We start from the raw sequence: 18,634 nt of genomic DNA on the forward strand, positions 1-18,634 counted from the left end.
GAGCTGACAGCACAGAGCCCAATGTGGGGCTCGAATCCATGAACTGTGAAATCATGACCTGAGCTGAAGTTGGATGCTTAACCAACTGAGCCACCCACATGCCCCAAACTGAAGGCTTATTTATTTATTTTTTATTTTAGAGAAAGAGAGAGAGCATGCATGAGCGGGAGAGAGGGGAAGAGGGAGAGAGAGAATCTTAAGCAGGCTCCACGCTCAGCATGGAGCCAGATGCAGGGCTCGATGTAACTAACCGTGAGATCGTGACCTGAGCTGAAATCAAGAGTCAGAGGCTTAATTGAGCCACCCAAGCACCCCAAGATTTTATTTTTAAGTAATCTCTACACCCAATGTTGGGCTTGAACTTGTAACCCCAAGATCAAGAGTCACATGCTCCACCAACTAAGCCAGGCAGGTGCCACTTTGTTGCACTACAGTAAAACTTTGGTTTGTGAGCACAGTTCGGTCTAGAAACATGCTTGTAAACCAAAGCACTCGTATATCAAAGTGAATTTCAAGAACCATCGGGTCAGTTGTGATCATGTGACATTCGGCATCATATACTATTCATATTGCGAGACATCACTCATTTATCAAGTTAAAATTTGTTAGAAATGTTTGCTCACTTTGAGGAACAGTCACAATACAAGTTACATTCAAGGTTTTACTGTATTTTATTTTTTTTAATTTTTTTTAATGTTTATTTATTTTTGAGACAGAGAGAGACAGAGTATGAATGGGGGAGGGTCAGAGAGAGAGGGAGACACAGAATCTGAAGCAGGCTCCAGGCTCTGAGCTGTCAGCACAGAGCCCGACGTGGGGCTCGAACTCACGGACCATGAGATCATGACCTGAGCCGAAGTCGGACACTTAACCGACTGAGCCACCCAGGTGCCCCAAGGTTTTACTGTATTTTAAAGCAAATCCCAGTTATCATGTCATTTTGCCCCTACTCTAAAAAAATTCTAACAGTTGGTTATACAACAACAGTGTTACTATCATGCCTAATAAAATTAACAATAATTCACTGGCACCATCTTCATTTGTTCTACAATCAAATTTCCTTGAATGTTTAAAAAATGTCCACTTATGGTTGGTTTGTTTGAATTGGGATTCAAAGAAGGTCAACACATTGCATTTGGTTATGTCTCTTAAATCTTTTTTAATCTAGAGCAATTAGATTACATTGTTCTCAGTATTTTTCCCATGCCATTTACTAATGCTAAAGTTGAGGGGTCAGCTCTCCAGCAGAACATTCCACACTCTAGCTTTATTTATTTGCTTCTGTTGGTGTCATTTAACTTGTTCCACTGCCTGAATTTCTTCTAGATGAAAATTATTTGCATTACATACATGCTTAAATTTGGGAGAGTGAATACTTAACTAATGATACTATATACTCTATACTGTATCCTATCAGGACATACACAAATGTCTGGATACCCCACCTTTAATAACACTAAAACTGATCAATGGAATGAGGTAATATTTTCTCTTGTGAACTGTGCCTATCTGATCACTAGCATTTTAGTGTTTATCTAAGGATTAAGTTTTATATATAAAATATTAATTATTTTGCCAACATTACAAATACCTTTGCCCATTCTGCACTTTAATTAAAAAAATTTTTTTAATGTTTATTTATTTATTATTATTATTTTTTAATGTTTATTTGTTTTTGAGACAGAGAGAGACAGAGCATGAACGGGGGAAGGTCAGAGAGAGGGAGACACAGAATCTGAAACAGGCTCCAGGCTCTGAGCTGTCAGCACAGAGCCCGACGTGGGGCTCAAACTCACGGACCGCGAGATCATGACCTGAGCTGAAGTCGGCCGCCTAACTGACTGAGCCACCCAGGCGCCCCTAGATTTTATTTTTTAAGGGCCACCTGGGTGGCTCGGTCGGCTGAGTGGCCCAACTCTGGATTTCAGCTCAGCTCATGATACCAGGGCTGTGGGATCAAGTCCCGCATGGGGCTCTGTGCTGAGCATGGAGCCTGCTTGGGATTCTCTCTCTCTCTCTCTCTCTCTCTCTCTCTCTCTCTCTCTCCTCTCTCCCTCTCTCCCTCTCTCTCTCTCTCTCATCTTCTGCCCCTCCCCACTTTCTCTCTCTCTCTCTAAAGAAAATTAAAAATTAACAACAACAAAAAACTTTCTAAAAGATTTTATTTTTAAAGTAATCTGTATACCTGACATAGGGCTTGAACTTAACCCTGAGACCAAGAGTCCCATGCTCCACCAACTGAGCCAGCCAGGTATCTCTAGGTTTCTTCATTTGTAAAAGTGATTTTTAATAATTTGTTGGCTCTAAAATTCCTAAATTTGTTCATTATTTATACACAGAACTCTCAAACTTCTACAATTCAACCATCCCTCTCTCATATTTAGGAATTCTGTGAAAATAAAACCGAAACAAAACCCAGAATGGCAGTTTTATTTACCTTGTTATTCTAGGCCTCTATTTTAGCCATTACTGATCACAATCTCAATTTCTACAGAATGTACAATTATTACCACATACAACACAAGAAATTAATTATAAACTGTGTTGTTTGACTTATAAGTAACAAACAACAAGCTGACCTTATAGAATTGCTAAGATATCCAACAGATGCTTCCTTTGCTAGCACCCCCCATTTCTGACTTTAAAACAGCGAAGTATTGGCAAATTATTTCAAAGCATAAAGTTGATGAAGAGTACAGAAGGATGGGGTGCCTAGGTGGCTCAGTCAGTTGGGTTTCAGATTCTTGGTTTCGGCTCAGGTCATGGTCTTGCGATTTTGTGGATTCAGGCCCTATGTGGGGCTCTGCACTGGCAGTGTGGAGCCTGCCTGGAGTTGTCTCTCTCTTCCGCTCTCTCTCTGCCCCTCCCCCACTCACGTTCTTTCAGAATAAATACACTTAAAAAAAAAGAAAAAGAGTACAGGAGGAGGTGCCCAGGAATCACAGTCAAAATAAACAGAGCTAAACAGCACAATCTTGTACCTCACTCAGGGGAGTATTTTTGATCAATATCTTATTTCTGGGATTTCATGTGTCAGGTGCTTAGTGAATATTTGCTAACTGACTGAATGGAAGACTAAATAATAAGTCAACTTAAGGAAATAATCAGTATTTAATCAAAAACCTTGGAGTTTAGAAATTAGATGAAGATAGATTTTACCTCTAAAATCTTTTTTATTTTTTATCTTATCTTTTTTATTTGCCTATAACAAATATTTTCCCTAGTGTGTCACTTGTCATTAATTTTATGGTGTCTTATATAATGCAGAACTCTAATGCTGATGTAATTAAATTCATAAATATTTTATTATCAGTTCTTTGTGTCTTTATAAGAGCTTTTTAACCATTAGAATCATAAAAGTAGATTTGTTTCTAACATTTTTCTAATTATAAATTTTTTTTAATGTTTAATTTTGAGAGAGAGAGAGAGAGAGAAGAGAGTGGGAGCAAGTAGGGGAGGGGCAGCAAGAGAGGGGGAAAGAGGATCTATAGCAGAGAGCCTATGGTGGGGCTCAAACTCATGAACTGTGGGATCATGACCTAAATTCAAGTCAGATGCTTAACCAACTGAGCCACCCAGGTGCCCGTGTTTCTAACATTTTAAAAGTTTTGTTTTATACACTAAGGCAATTTATTTGGAATATATTTGTGTGTAAGGTATAGAAAAACATTTAATATTTAATTTTATTTTTTCTGCACGGAAAGCCTACGTTCCAAACTCACTTATTGAAGAGTTCATTTTTCCCCCAATGATTTGTAATGCACTTCTACTATTACAACTTCTCCCACACATGTATAGTTCCATTTCTGGGCTTTCTGTTTTGTTCCTTAAATCTATCCTTACACTGATACTACATTCATTTATAATTACTATAGTCAAATAATAAATCTTGATGTTTCGTAAGTTAAGTCCTACTCACTGCTAACCAACAGTCTTGGCTACTTCTAGACATTGACTCTTCTATATGAACTTTAGAATCAGCATAACAAGTTTCTTTAAATGTCCTATTGGGATTTTTATTAAAGTGTACTATACTTACATGCTATTACCTTTTGTAACAGTTTATAATTTTCTCCAGAGAAGTCTTAACACCCTTTTATTCTAGATACCAAATATGGCTTTATAACTTTTGTTACTGTTATGAATGTTTTTCTATATTTTTTGGTTGGTTATTTCTGACATATTGAAATAACCTATTGATTCCTAGATGTTGATTTGTACCCAGCAACCCTGCTAAATCCTTTTTAGCCCTTGGATTTCCTATGAAGCTAATGGCAAAGTCTCCATATATCTTTTTACAGTTTTATGATCCCATTGGTTACATTCTATAATTCTTTAACAACTACAAATTAGATTTACAAAGTAAGTATAAAGCAAATACCATGGGAACCTGGGTGGGTGGCTCAGTCAATTAGGCTTCTTACTCTTGATTTCGGCTCAGGTCATGATCTCAAGAGTTCTTGGGTTTGAGCCCCATGTGGGGCTCTGTGCTGATAGTGCAGAGCCTGGTTTGGATTCTCTGTCTTCTTCTCTCTTATCTCTCCCCTGCTTGCACTCTCTCTTTTAACAACAAATTACAAATTGCAATGCAAGCATGATAACATATAAATTGTTTTCATTTTATCAAGCCTATAATACTTACTATTCAATTATTTCACCATTTTTCTTCATCTACATTACTGAAAATATTTTTCACAGCGTATGGTGAAATCATTAGTGCCTTCACCTGATGCAAAAATTATGTATATATTAAAGCCATATTTAATCTGTTCTCATTAGCTTCTGATAAAGTAGTATCATCTCATGCCAAAATATGCAATCACCAAAAAAAACAAAAACAAAAAACCCCACACCAAAAAAAAACACACCAAAAAATGCAATCACAAACACATTAACACAGCTACTGAAAATGAGTTACAGAACTGCTATAAAATATTCATACAGGGGCATGGCCAATTTTCTTAAAAAAATTTTTTTTAACATTTATTTTTGAGAGACAGAGACAGAGCACGAGACGGGTAGAAGCAGAGAGAGAGAGAGAGAGAGAGGGAGACACAATCTGAAGCAGGCTCCAGGCTCCAAGCTGCCAGCACAGAGCCCGATGTGGGACTCAAACCCATGAACCACGAGATCATAACCTGGATTGAAGCTGGACACTTAACTGACCGAGCCACCCAGGCACCCCACCAATTTTCTTAATGTTAGGTGCTGACTTCCTTAATGATTTCCTTATATTTCTTCTGTGGGACAGCTTGATAGAATCCATTTTATTAATACCAACAAATAGTTGTTTCATACCCCATGTGTAAGCCAAAAGGGCATGCTCATAGGTCTGACCATTCTTGGAGTTACTTTCTTCAAATTCACCAAACACCAGCAGCAACAATCAGGACAGCACAGTCAGCCTGAGATGTACCTGTAATCGTGTTTTCTATAAAGTCTGTGTCCTGGAGCATACTGAGGGTCACATAAGACTTGCTGTCTTTAATTTTCACAGGGAGGTATCAATGGTGATGTCATGGTCACATTCAGCTTTCAATTTATCGAAGATCCAGGAGTACTTGAAGGAGCCCATTCCCATAAAAGCAGCTGCTTTCTCTTATTTTTCATCCCATCACATTTGTGATCAAGTGGCCAGCAGTGGCAGACTTGTTTTCCAACAACAACCAGTGTTGATATAAATCCTCTCCTTTACCATTCTGGCTTGGCTTTAGCGGTGGTTTTCATGACACTTGTGTTCGGGTGGCAAACCCATTGCAAAACAGGGGGATGTTCTTATGGAAAGATTTCTGACTGCTGATCGAATTTATTCGGTGGTTATAGGATTATTAAGTCCTCAATTTTTTCTTTGAGCCATTTTAGTTACTTGTATTTTTGATGAACTTAACCATACTGTCTAAATTTCCAAATTCACTGGAATAAAGCCGTTCCTATTATTCTTTTATGGTCTGGAACATCTGTAATCATACCCACCTTCTACATTCTTTTTTCAAAGTTTTATTTATTTAAGTATTTACTCTACACCCCACATGGGGCTCAAACTCATGACCCCAAGATCAAGAGTCATATGCTCAAGCGACTGAGCCACCCAGGTGCCCCAAGAACAGAGCCACCCAGGTGTCCCCAATTTCCTATCTTAAAGTAGTTTTGTATCATTTATTATCAGTATTCTCATCTGCAAAATGAAGATAATACTTTTTGCCTCTAATTATATTATATAATTGGTTTGAGAGTCAAAGAATAACAAACATGGAAAGGAATGTGTTAAATTATATACTAATGTAAAAATATTTTTAAAAGAAGGGTCACAACAGTGATTTGGTAACATTAATTTGTTAATAATAATCACAGGAGTAATCGTTATTGTCAACCTCAACATCACAGCAGCAACTAACACTTATTAAGTGTTCATTATATGCCAGTGGCTTTTCTAAGCACTCTCTCTATATAATATTAACTCATTTAGTTCCCACACTCTATGGGGTGGGTACTATTATTGGCAGATTTATACAGATAAGAATATACAGATAAAAAAACTGATGCTAATTTATTTTTTTTATGGGTTTGATGTGGAAACCCACTAGTTTTATTTACTTTTCTTTTTCAAGTTTTTATTTAAATTCCAGTTAGTTGGGGCGCCTGGGTGGCGCAGTCGGTTAAGCGTCCGACTTTAGCCAGGTCACGATCTCACGGTCCATGAGTTCAAGCCCCGCGTCAGGCTCTGGGCTGATGGCTCAGAGCCTGGAGCCTGTTTCCGATTCTGTGTCTCCCTCTCTCTCTGTCCCTCCCCCGTTCATGCTCTGTCTCTCTCTGTCCCAAAAATAAATAAACGTTGAAAAAAAAAAAATTAAAAATAAATTCCAGTTAGTTAACATTTAGTATAATATTGGTTTCAGTAGTAGAGTTTTGTGATTCATTCACTTACATACAACACCCAGTGCTCACCACAAGTACCCTCCTTAATACCCATTTAGCTTACCCCCTTCCCACCTCCCCTAAATTGAGGCTAATTTATATTGCCTAAAGTTATATAGCTGGAAGGTGGCAGAACCAGGATTCAAACCCATGTACACTGGTTCCAGAGCCTATAGTGTTAAATCATCATAGCCTGAAGTGAATGAAAAGGATATCAGACACTGAGAAAGTAGTTAGAAGAATATCATAATAATATAAATACATCAAATAGAGATGATAATGGGAAATTTAAAGGCAGAGAGAAAAGGAGGGAGAAATAGGAAAATAATCAGCCTCTGGTAACTAAGAAATGTAGAGACAAGAATTTAAATTACTAAGGGGCCATTATAAGATGAAAAACTGTAAGTAAGACATTTTAAAAAAATGAAAAAAAGGGGCGCCTGGGTGCTGGTTAAGCATCTGACTCTTGATCTCAGGTTGTGATCTCACAGTTTGTGAGATCAAGCCCCTTGTGGGGCTCATGCCGACAGTATGGAGCCTGCTTGGGATTCTCTCTGCCCTGCCCCCTCCCCTGCTGGTGCTCTTTCTCTCTCTCTCTCAAATAATCACTTAAAAAAATGAAAAAATGTAAGTTAAGTTTAGGCGGACTATACCGTAAAATAGAAGTAACAGGTGGCTGGGTGTCTGGGTGGCTTAGTCTATTAAGTGTCCAGCTTTAGTCCAGGTCATGATCTTGCGGTTCATGAGTTTGAGCCTCATATCGGGCTCTGTGCTGACAGCTCAGAGCCTGGAGCCTGCTTCGGATTCTGTGTCTCCCTCTCTCTCTGCCCTCCCCCCACTCACACTCTATCTCAGTCTCAAAAATAAATAATATTAAAAAAATTAACAACAACAAAAACAAATAATCCAGTGAAGAAATGGGCAAAAGACATGAATAGACACTTCTCTGAAGAAGACATCCGATGGCCAACTGACACGTGAAAAAATGCTCAACATCACTCATCATCAGGGAAATACAAATCAAAACCACAATGAGATACCACCTCACACCAGTCAGAATGGCTAACATTAACAACTCAGGCAACAACAGATGTGGGTGAGGAGGCAGAGAAAGAGGATCTCTTTTGCATTGCTGGTGGGAATGCAAGCTGGTGCAGCCACTCTGGAAAACAGTATGGAACTTCCTCAAAAAATTAAAAATAGAACTACCCTATGACCCAGCAATTACACTATTAGGTATTTATCCAAGGGATACAGGTGTGTTGTTTCGAAGGGGCACATGCAGCCCAATGTTTATAGCAGTGCTATCAACAATAGCCCAAGTGTGGAAAGAGCCTAAACATCCATTCATCCGTCGATGGATGTTTAGGCTAAGAAGATGTGGTATATATATACAATGGAGTATTACTCAGCAATCAAAAAGAATGAAATCTTGCCTGTGCAACTACGTGGATGGAACTGGAGGGTATCATGCTAAGAGAAAATAGTCAGAGAAAGACACGTATCATATGACTTCACTCATATGAGGACTTTAAGAGACAAAACAAATGAACATAAGGGAAGGGAAGCAAAATTAATATAAAAACAGGAAGGGGGACAAAGCATAAGAGACTCATAAATATGGAGAACACAGGGTTACTGGAGGGAGTGTGGGAGGGGGGATGGGCTAAATGGGTAAGGGGCATCAAGGAATCTACTCCTGAAATCATTGTTGCACTATATGCTAACTAATTTGGATGTAAATTAAAAAAAAGAAAATTAACAACAAAAAAAGAAAGAAATAGGGGACTCAGAGTCAGAAAAAAATCTCAATTCTATTCTCACCTCTTTTACTAAATTGACATTTTACTTTTGGGCAATTTCTTAACTGCACTGGGCTTCAGTTTTCTCATTTTGTAAAAAGAAATAATAAAATTCAATATGCTTCCCTGAAAAGTTAGTCACCGTGAGTTGCAAATAATATTTGTATAACAATTTTGAATTTATAACCTATTTTCACACAAACTGTGGGAGATCAAGAATCACACACTCTACTGACTGAGCCAGCCAGGCACCTCTATTTTATGTACTCTGACGTGGGTATAAACCTGTATTACATAGCACATTCAAGTAGGACCAAAATAAACACCTCAACTTAATAATCCAAAGGAAGGAAAAGGGATCGTTCTGTTTTTAATGGGTTAATACTAACAAATGGATCGGTAATATGCAATAGTCACATTATTTATACAAGTATATAATACTATGCTAGTCAATATATAATTTGAGTTAATATTTAACTATTTTGATTGTTCCATATAATTGTTTACCCTCCAGTTGGGTGTGTATGCCTCTTAAACCAAATAAACAACTTGCAAATATGGGTGAAACACCAGGAAAACACTATTAATACAGAGTAAAAGTAAGATCAAATGTTAAGTATTCCATACTTTGGGAAACACTGCATACAATTTCACTAAGGATGGAATAAATCAATATGAGGTTAGGAATAAATATTTCCATCTCTCTTTAATTACACAGATGTCATAGAGGGTGCAAGATTTCAAAAAGACTGAAAGAAGAAAGGAAATGTGTAAAAGAATATGGAAACAGAAGAAACAGTTGGAAAGTACTCCCAACCAAAGAATAAGACCAAGAGATATACATATGGTCAAGGTAGTAAAGAGGGAGAGAGTAAGTAACAAACAAGCTTTCAAAAAGGGAAGAAAGAAGGGCACCTAGATGGCTCAGTTGGTTAAGTGTCTGGCTTCGGCTCAGGTCAAGATCTCAGGGTTCGAAAGTTTAAGCCCTGCATCAGGCTCTTAGCTGTTGGTGGAGAGCCTACTTCAGATCCTCTGTCTCCCTCTCTCTATGCCCCTCTCCAACTTGTTCTCTCTCTCTCAAAAATAAATAAAAACATTTAAAAAAAAAAAAAAAGAGAGAGAGAAGAAAGAATGTTTAAAAGAAAAATATGTGTATTAGTGGGAAAGTTACATGAACAATTTGAGCAAAATATCCTTCGGTCTTTAAGCATGTAGAATTATTAACAATTCTTACTAACAGGTAAAAAGGCGAACTAAAATTCGTAATTTTCTAAGCTTAGATCCCAAAAAGCAGTAAGAATTTACTTACTTCACTAGAGCAGCTGCTTCAGGAAGGACATCAGCAAATGATTCACGGAAAATGATTGCGTTTTTCCTTTTGCAGTTCTGGATGACATCATTAGCAAGGTAGAAGAGATTCAAACGGTGGGGATAGGCAGCTAGAAATGACAAAAGACAATAAATTAAACCAAATGAGTCAAATTACACTTAGTTCAATTATCAGTGTGTAAACTGTGTAACTATTATATGGGTATATAACAGATAAACAGAAAAATGAACTAATGGATCAATTTATTGAAACTGGTACCTAAAAACCTTGACTACTTCAGGTCAATTTTCTGTTCAAGGTGCTCCTTGGGTAGATTTCCATTTCACTTTGTAGATGTTTGGCACTAAAAACCTCATTATCTCTGGAGAAGCTAAAATGAAATTGTTCTCCGGAAGCTCAGCTTACTGCAAATACACCAGGGTTAATGGAAAGAGTATGGGCTTTAGAACCACCCGGAATGTGACCTTAGGCAAACTGCTTAACCTCCTCTACATTATTATTGTAGATAGACTCTTTTTTTTTTTTTAATCAACTAGTCCACATACTACTCATACACCTAAATCCTGCTATCTGCTACTTACAGCACTAGGTCCTAGGACAAGTAATTTGACCACACACCTAGATTAAGTTTTTCAAAGGCCAAATCAATCTGCCTTCTAGAACCTCAAGCAAAACCACCCCAAGTTTCATTATATCCTAGACAAGTTTAATATCCTTTTGGATGATCCATCACATTTTCTAGTCTCTCAATATCTTATCTTAAATTCAGTGACCTCCAAGAACCACTCTTCTGTGCATTTTAAAATCCCCTTTTCTGACCATAGCCTCCCACTCCCCTTCTATCTGTTCATCAAGATCTAAGTTCTATATTTTCTCTAACTTTAGTCACTTTTTTTTTACTCAATTTTTTCTCTATCAATTCCACAGTCTTTGATCTATTATTTAAACCATTCTTTTATTAAAATGTTCATTTTCGGGGCACCTGGGTGGCTCAGTCGGTTAAGCGGCTGACTTCGGCTCAGGTCACGATCTCGCGGTCCGTGAGTTCGAGCCCCGCGTCGGGCTCTGTGCTGACTGCTCAGAGCCTGGAGCCTGTTTCAGATTCTGTGTCTCCCTCTCTCTCTGACCCTCCCCCGTTCATGCTCTGTCTCTCTCTGTCTCAAAAATAAATAAACGTTAAAAAAAATTAAAAAAATAAAAAAACGTTCATTTTCTTTTCCTTTTCTTCCCTAATCTAGCCTTTCCATCACATGCATTCAACAAAATCCTAAATCTGGATCAATCTAAATCCCTTTACTGCACCTTTATTTCTGCTCCTGGATTGTGCTGGAGAAAAATCATACCACCAGGAGGACTGAAACCATATAAATCTAGTCTCCTTCAACTGGGCCCTTGCCACTACAATGCTACAGTGCTCCCACATGTTCTTTTTTTTTTTTTTTTGGTAATCTTTATTTTTGAGATTGAGAGTATGAGCAGGGGAGGAACAGACATAAATAAAGGGAGACACAGAATCTGAAGACGCTCCAGGCTCTGAGCTGTCAGCACAAAGCCCAACATGGGGGTCGAACTCAAGAACAGTGAGATCATGACCTGAGCCAAAGTCGGGCACTTAACCGACTAAACCACCCAGGTGCCCCCCCTTCCACATGTTCTTAATCAGCATCCGCTTTCATCTGCTGTAAGAGTGATTTCAAATTTTTACCACTCTTCTCAAGCCCCCTGTTTCACCACATTCCTTCTCACTCTCAACAGATAAGTTTATACGCTACTCTACAGAGAAAGCAGAAGTCATTGGATGGAAATTCTGTTTTCTCAAAAAAAGTATCCATATTTAAACCCAACCAAATCAACTTACCTGAGTCAGTTAAGATCTTTTAGATTCAGGTATCTAAAAGAGTCCTCACTGTCTCCACTTTAACTCCTGTAACTATACGAGAGACTTTTTTTTTTTTTTTTTTTTTGCTGTGCTTAAAATATGCAATCTACTATGCTTAAGAATTTTACACAAATTATGCTATTTCATTTATGTTGCCACCAAACAGCAATTACCAAGGTTACCAGTAAATTCCAAATTATTAAACCCAATGAAAAAATTTAAAATGTTACTTCATTGTGGCTTCTGGCACAATGTTATGGTAATGTTATGGTAATTCCTCTTTCCATTTCTGTCACAGCCACCTTCCTGGTTTTCCTACCTCTCTGGTTCCTTCTCCATATATGCAAATATCTACATATATGTGCAGATAGACTGCTCCATCCATGACCATCCTCCTTTAAATGTTGAAGCTCCCCAGGGTTCTCTCCTGAGCACTCTTCTCAATTCACCCATGGCACGATGTTTAAGATTTCAGGTTTTAAGTCAGATAGTTTGCTCCATTCCTGACTTTGTCGCTTATCAGCCTTGGGGTTTTTTATACTACTTAACTCTCCTATATTACACTTTCTTTTTCTTTGTAAAATGACAACTTCATAGAGTTGTTATAAGAATTAAATGAAGGGGTGCCTGGGTGGCTCAGTTGGTTGAGCATCCGACTTTGGATCAGGTCATGATCTCATGGTTGAGTTCAAGCCCTGTGTCGGGCTCTGTGCTGACAGCTCAGAGCCTGGAGCCTGCTTTGGATCCGGTGTCTCTGTCTCTCTCTGCCTCTCCCTGATTGATGCTCTGTCTCTCTCTCTCTCTCTCTCTCTCAAAAATAAAAAAAAAAGAATTAAATGGAACAATGTATGTAAAGCATTCAGGACAGTGCTTAGCACACAGAAAATGGAATGCTACCTGCAAAACCATCCACTTGTACCACTTTAACTCCCACCACTTATGCATCAATGACTCCCATGTCCATAGATACCAACCCTGGATTTCCCTTTATCAGTCAATGCACACACCCACGTCCATGTCTCAGAGGCACCTTGAGCTTGATTTTTCAATATTTTATTACTAATCTTCCTCCTCTTCTGGTACTGCTCTTGTATTTAGCCAGAATTTTAGCAACATTTTTGGACTCTTCCTACTCCATAGGAGACCCTCACCATATTTGATAAGTCTCCAAGTCCAGCCAATTTTTACTCCAGTAATATTTGTCAAAGCTTTCCCCTCTTTTCCTTCTCTTCTTCCTGTTGCTCTTTGCTGGCTTCATCACCTTTTACCTGGACTACTACTGCAGTACCCTCCTAACTGGTACCTTGCCTCTAAGTCCCCTCAAGTTCACTCTCTCAATTGCTAAATTTGCTTCTCATTATCTAATTGTTTCCCATATCGAATGTGTCAACGACTTCCAACTGCTCACTGGAAAATGCCTAAACACCGTGGTCTTCATTTATGATCTGGATCTTACCTTCTCTTTCAGTCTCATCTCTTCCCCTTCAAAGTTCTATCTTTAAGGAAGAACTCACAGTTCCCAGAAACCTTGCACATGCGCTCAATCTCTCTCTCTGAATTTTCCTTTTCTAGGAGAACCCATCCTAAATATCTTGTGTTTTCTACTCATCCATGGGAAAAAGTTCAAAATTTTAAATTTAATTCATGACAGATTCTGGTCTCCCCCCATCTTATCTCTACTTCTTCCCCAAACAAACCTCCCCAAACTATTTTAGTGCAATTTCTTCTCAATGTAAAACCTACACTCTATAGTCAAATCACTATTGAAAGTCAGAAGAGTGAGAAAAATTGGCTGAGGTAGCCTGAGAAGATGCCTAAAGGCAGTGGGATTTGAGAAGACCAATCCTGAATGCTTTCCAAACCCTCCGCACAGAGTTCTTGCTTACTTGATTTCTTTAGGTGCAGTTTACTGACCTTAAAGGTGCAGTTTACTGACCTACAATTTGTTCTCATCATCAAGCCCCACCTCCTACCCTTGCCTTACCACCCATTTCAACAGGTTAATTCCTTTCCCTCCTTCAACTCTCAGCTTACATATGACATCTTCCATGAAGCTTCCCCTGACTCCGTAAGATAAGGCCTTTAGTACATCCTGAACCCATACCTGTCATGCATTTATCACATTGTAGTGTACTTCTCTGCAATTTCCACTAGAGTATAAGCTCCCCAAAGGCTGGAATTCTGTCTTGTTTATTGCTAAGTCCTCAATGACTAATTGAGTGTGTGGCAGGTGCTTAAATAATATATGTTAAATGTCTGATGAGGAAGTTGTATTTTTGTAGGCAGGAAGCGTTTTCTATGTGCTAGACATTTTTAAAGATGATACAAATATTTACTTAATTTATTTTTAGAGAGAGTGAGTGTGAGCAGGAGACAGGGGCAGAGGGAGAGAAATAGAGAATATTAAGTAGGTTCCATGCTTAGCACAGAGCCCGATGCAGGACTCAGTCCCTCAACTCTGATATCATGACCTGAACTGAAATCGAGAATCAGACACTCAACAACCTAAGCCACTCAGGCACTTCAAGATGACACATATATTAACTGATATCCTTACAACAACCCTATGAGGTTGGTACTATTATCTGCATTTAACAGATGGAATGGCACGAACTGTCCAAAGTATGAAGTATGAAGTAAGTAAGTACTGAAGCTGGAATTTAAATTCAGACAGTCTGGGGGCACCTTGGTGGCTTAGTCAGTTGAGCATCTGACTTCGGCTCAGGTCATGATCTCACAGCTCATGGGTTTGAGCCCCGCGTCGGGCTCTGTGCTGACAGCTCAGAGCCTGGAGCCTGCTTCGGATTCTGTGTCTCCGTATCTCTCTTTGCCTCTCCCCCTCCCCCTGCCGCCGCACTCTGTCTGTCTCTCTCTCTCTCTCTCTCTCTCTCTCTCTCAAAAAGTAAGTATTGGGGCGCCTGGGTGTCTCAGTCGGTTAAGCGTCCGACTTCGGCTCAGGTCATGATCTCACAGTCCGTGAGTTCGAGCCCCGCGTCAGGCTCTGTGCTGACAGCTCAGATCCTGGAGCCTGCTTCCAATTCTGTGTCTCCCTCTCTCTCTGACCCTCCCCCATTCATGCTCTCTCTGTCGCAAAAATAAATAAACATTAAAAAAAATTAAAAAAAAAAAGTATTAAAAAAAATTAAATAGAGGGGCACCTGAGTGGCTCAGTCAGTTAAGCACCCGACTTCAGTTCAGGTCATGATCTCACGGTCCATGAGTTTGAGTCCCACGTCAGGCTCTGTGCTGACAGCTCAGAGCCTGGAGCCTGCTTCAGATTCTGTTTCCCCCTCTCTCTGCCCCTTCCCTGCTCATGCTCTGTCTTTATCTCTCAAAAACAGGTAAACATTAAAAATAAAAATTAAAAAAAATAATAATATTTTTAAATACACACAATCTGGTTCCAAAGTCTATATTCTTAATCACTACTGATTTCTTTTTTTTTTAATTTTTTTATTTGGGGGGGGGGGAGTACGAGCTGGGGAAAGAGGCAGAGGGAGAGAGAAAGAATCTCAAGCAGGCTCCATGCCCAACTCAGAGCCTGACATGGGGCTTGATCCCAAGACGGAGAGATCATGACCTGAGCCAAAACCAAGAGTCAGACGCTCAATCAACTGAGCCACCTAGGCGCACCAATCACTACCTACTTCTATTTGTGTCTCAGACCAGGACATGGGTTTGGCTGGAAGAACAGTGGGAGAATAGGCAGAGATGACAAATTCTGATGGTTACTATATATTGAGCTAAGAAAGTTTTAACCCTTATTTTGTGGCTAACAAAGACCATGAAGTTTTTATAAAAAAGGGTGTGTTAGAAAAAGCTGCAGGTAATTTTATTGTTTGAAATAATAAAAAGAGCTAATAACACAGCAAGAAAGCAACCAGACAAATCTATAAAGTGAGATATTCTACAGGGCAACTGGCCCAATCCATTAACAAATCGGTGGCATATGGACTTCAAGCTGTATTACAAAGCTGTATGTAATCATTAAGACAGTATGGTATTGGCACAAAAACAGACACTGATCAATGGAACAGAAGAGAGAACCCAGAAATGGACCCACAAATGTATGGCCAATTAATCTTTGACAAAGCAGTAAAGAATATTCAATGGAATAAAGACAGTTTCTTCAGCAAGTGGTGCTGGGAAAACCGGACAGCAACATGCAGAAGAATGAATCTGGACCACTTTCTTACACCATTCACAAAAAGAAACTCAAAATGGATGAAAGACCTAAATGTAAGACAGGAAGCCATCAAAATCCTCGAGGAGAAAGCAGGCAAAAACCTCTTTGATCTTGGCCACAGCAACTTCTTACTCAACATGTCTCTGGAGGCAAGGGAAACAAAAGCAAAAATGAACTATTGGGACCTCATCAAGATAAAAAGCTTCTGCACAGTGAAGGAAACAATCAGCAAAACTAAAAGGCAACCGACAGAATGGGAGAAGATATATGCAAACGACATATCGGATAAAGGGTTAGTATCCAAAATCTATAAAGAATTTATCAAACTCAACACCCAAAAAACAAATAATCCAGTGAAGAAATGGGCAAAAGGCATGAATAGACACTTCTCCAGAGAAGACATCCAGATGGCCAACCGACACGTGAAAAAATGCTCCACATCACTCATCATCAGGGAAATACAAATCAAAACCACAATGAGATACCACCTCACATGTGTCAGAATGGCTAACATTAGCAACTCAGGCAACAATAGATGTTGGCGAGGATGCAGAGAAAGAGGATCTCTTTTTGCATTGCTGGTGGGAATGCAAATTGGTGCAGCCACTCTGGAAAACAGTATGGAGGTTCCTCAAAAAATTGAAAATAGAACGACCCTATGGCCCAGCAATTGTACTACTGGATATTTATCCAAGGGACACAGGTGTGTTGTTTCGCAGGGGCATATGCACCCCAATGTTCATAGCAGCACTATCAATGATAGCCAAAGTATGGAAAGAGCCCAGATGTCTATCAATGGATGAATGGATAAAGAAGATGTGGTGTGTGTGTGTGTGTGTGTGTGTGTGTGTGTATATATATATATACACACACACACACACACACACACACACACACACACACACACTGGAGTATTACTCAGCAATCAAAAAGAATGAAATCTTGCCATGTGCAACTACGTGGATGGAACTGTAGGTTCCATGCTAAGTGAAATTAGTCAGAGAAAGACAAATATCATATGACTTCACTCATACGAGGACTTTAAGACACAGAACAGATGAACACAAGGGAAGAGAAGCAAAAACAATATAAAAACAGGGAGGATGGCAAAATATAAGAAACTCTTAAATATGGAGAACAAACAGAGGGTTACTGGAGGGATTGTGAGAGGGGGGATGGGCTAAATGGGTAAGGGGCACTAAGGAATCTACTCTTGAAATCACTGTTGCACTATATGCTAACTTGGATGTAAATTTTTAAAAATTAAAAAAAGTAAATAGAAAAGGCAAAACAAAACAAAAACAAATCAGTGGCATAAAACGTAGTGGAGAGATGAAGGGTCTCAAGAGACAAAATAATCTGATGTAATTAATTTGTGTTCCTGAACTGCACAAAGGTTTGGACTAATCATCTGTAAATGACATTTCTGGATAAACTAAAGAAATCTGAATTCTGGCATTAGATAAAACGAAAATTTACTGAAAAGGAAATTAGAAAAAAAAAAACCATCAACTGCTCAATACCTAGCAGGCTATGGATGAAATAAGAACTCTGGTAATTAAAACTTTTTTATAATAAAGAGTCAACCTTTAAAAAAACAAAAACAAAAACAAAAACAGGGGTTCCTAAGTGGCTCAGTCAGTTAAGCGTCTGACTTCGGCTCAGGTCATGATCTCACAGTTTGTGGATAAGAGTCCTGCATGGGGCTCTGTGCTGACAGCTCAGAGCCTGGAGCCTGTTTCAGATTCTGTGTCTCCCTCTCTCTCTGCCCCTCCCCAACTCGCGCTCTGTCTCTGTCTCAAAAATAAACATTAAAAAAAATTAAAAAATTAAAAAAACCCAGTAATTACAGTGATTTCATGTTAGAAAAAAAAAATCAGTGAAAGAGATCAGAAAGGATATGGAATTAAGGTTTTTAAAAATTTTTTTAATCTTTATTTTTTATTTTTGAGAGAGAGAACAAAGAGAGAGACAGAGTGCGAGTGGGGGAGGAACAGAAAGATACAGAGAGGAACAGGGAGATACAATATGCGAAGCAGGCTCCAGGCTCCGAGCTGTCAGCACAGAGCCAGATGTGGGGCTCCAACTCACGAACCGTGAAATCATGAACTGAGCTGAGGTCGGACGCCCAACCGACTGAGCCACCCAGGCGCCCCAACTAGTTGTCTTGAAGTAATCTGCATTTCAGCCTGGACCTTTCTTTGAATTGCAGACTCAAATATCCAACTGCCTCCCCAACACCTCACCTTGCATGTCTAATTCACAGTTTAGCCTCAACATGTGACCTTCCAATCTCTTCCTCTGAACTGTCTCCTCCTATGGTCTTCTCATCTCAGTAAATGGCATTTCTTCTGGTGGCTTTTTTCAGCCAAAAATCTTGAGTCACTCTTGACTCCTCTTTCTTTTTAAAAATGAATATTTATTTTGAGAGAGAGAGAGCGCACGCTCCCAACACGAGAGTGGGTGGCGGGGGGGGGGGGGGCAGATAGAGAGAGAGGGAGAGAGAGAATCTCAAGCAGGCT

General features: G+C 39.2%; 1 protein-coding gene across 8 annotated transcripts in view; it reads right to left on the reverse strand.

The window, feature by feature from the left end:
- RPRD2 (regulation of nuclear pre-mRNA domain containing 2) overlaps window positions 1-18,634 on the reverse strand; it is a 99,829-nt gene that overhangs the window by 39,847 nt on the left and 41,348 nt on the right. For all 8 annotated transcript variants that reach the window (XM_053889966.1, XM_053889973.1, XM_053889968.1 and 5 more), the window contains exon 2: window positions 10,027-10,156. In XM_053889966.1, coding sequence (XP_053745941.1) covers window positions 10,027-10,156 — 130 coding nt within the window. The remainder of the gene's footprint in view (window positions 1-10,026; window positions 10,157-18,634) is intronic.

This window comes from Panthera pardus, unplaced genomic scaffold (assembly GCF_024362965.1).
Source record: "Panthera pardus isolate Hobbes unplaced genomic scaffold, ASM2436296v1 HiC_scaffold_11, whole genome shotgun sequence".
NCBI lineage: Eukaryota > Metazoa > Chordata > Mammalia > Carnivora > Felidae > Panthera > Panthera pardus.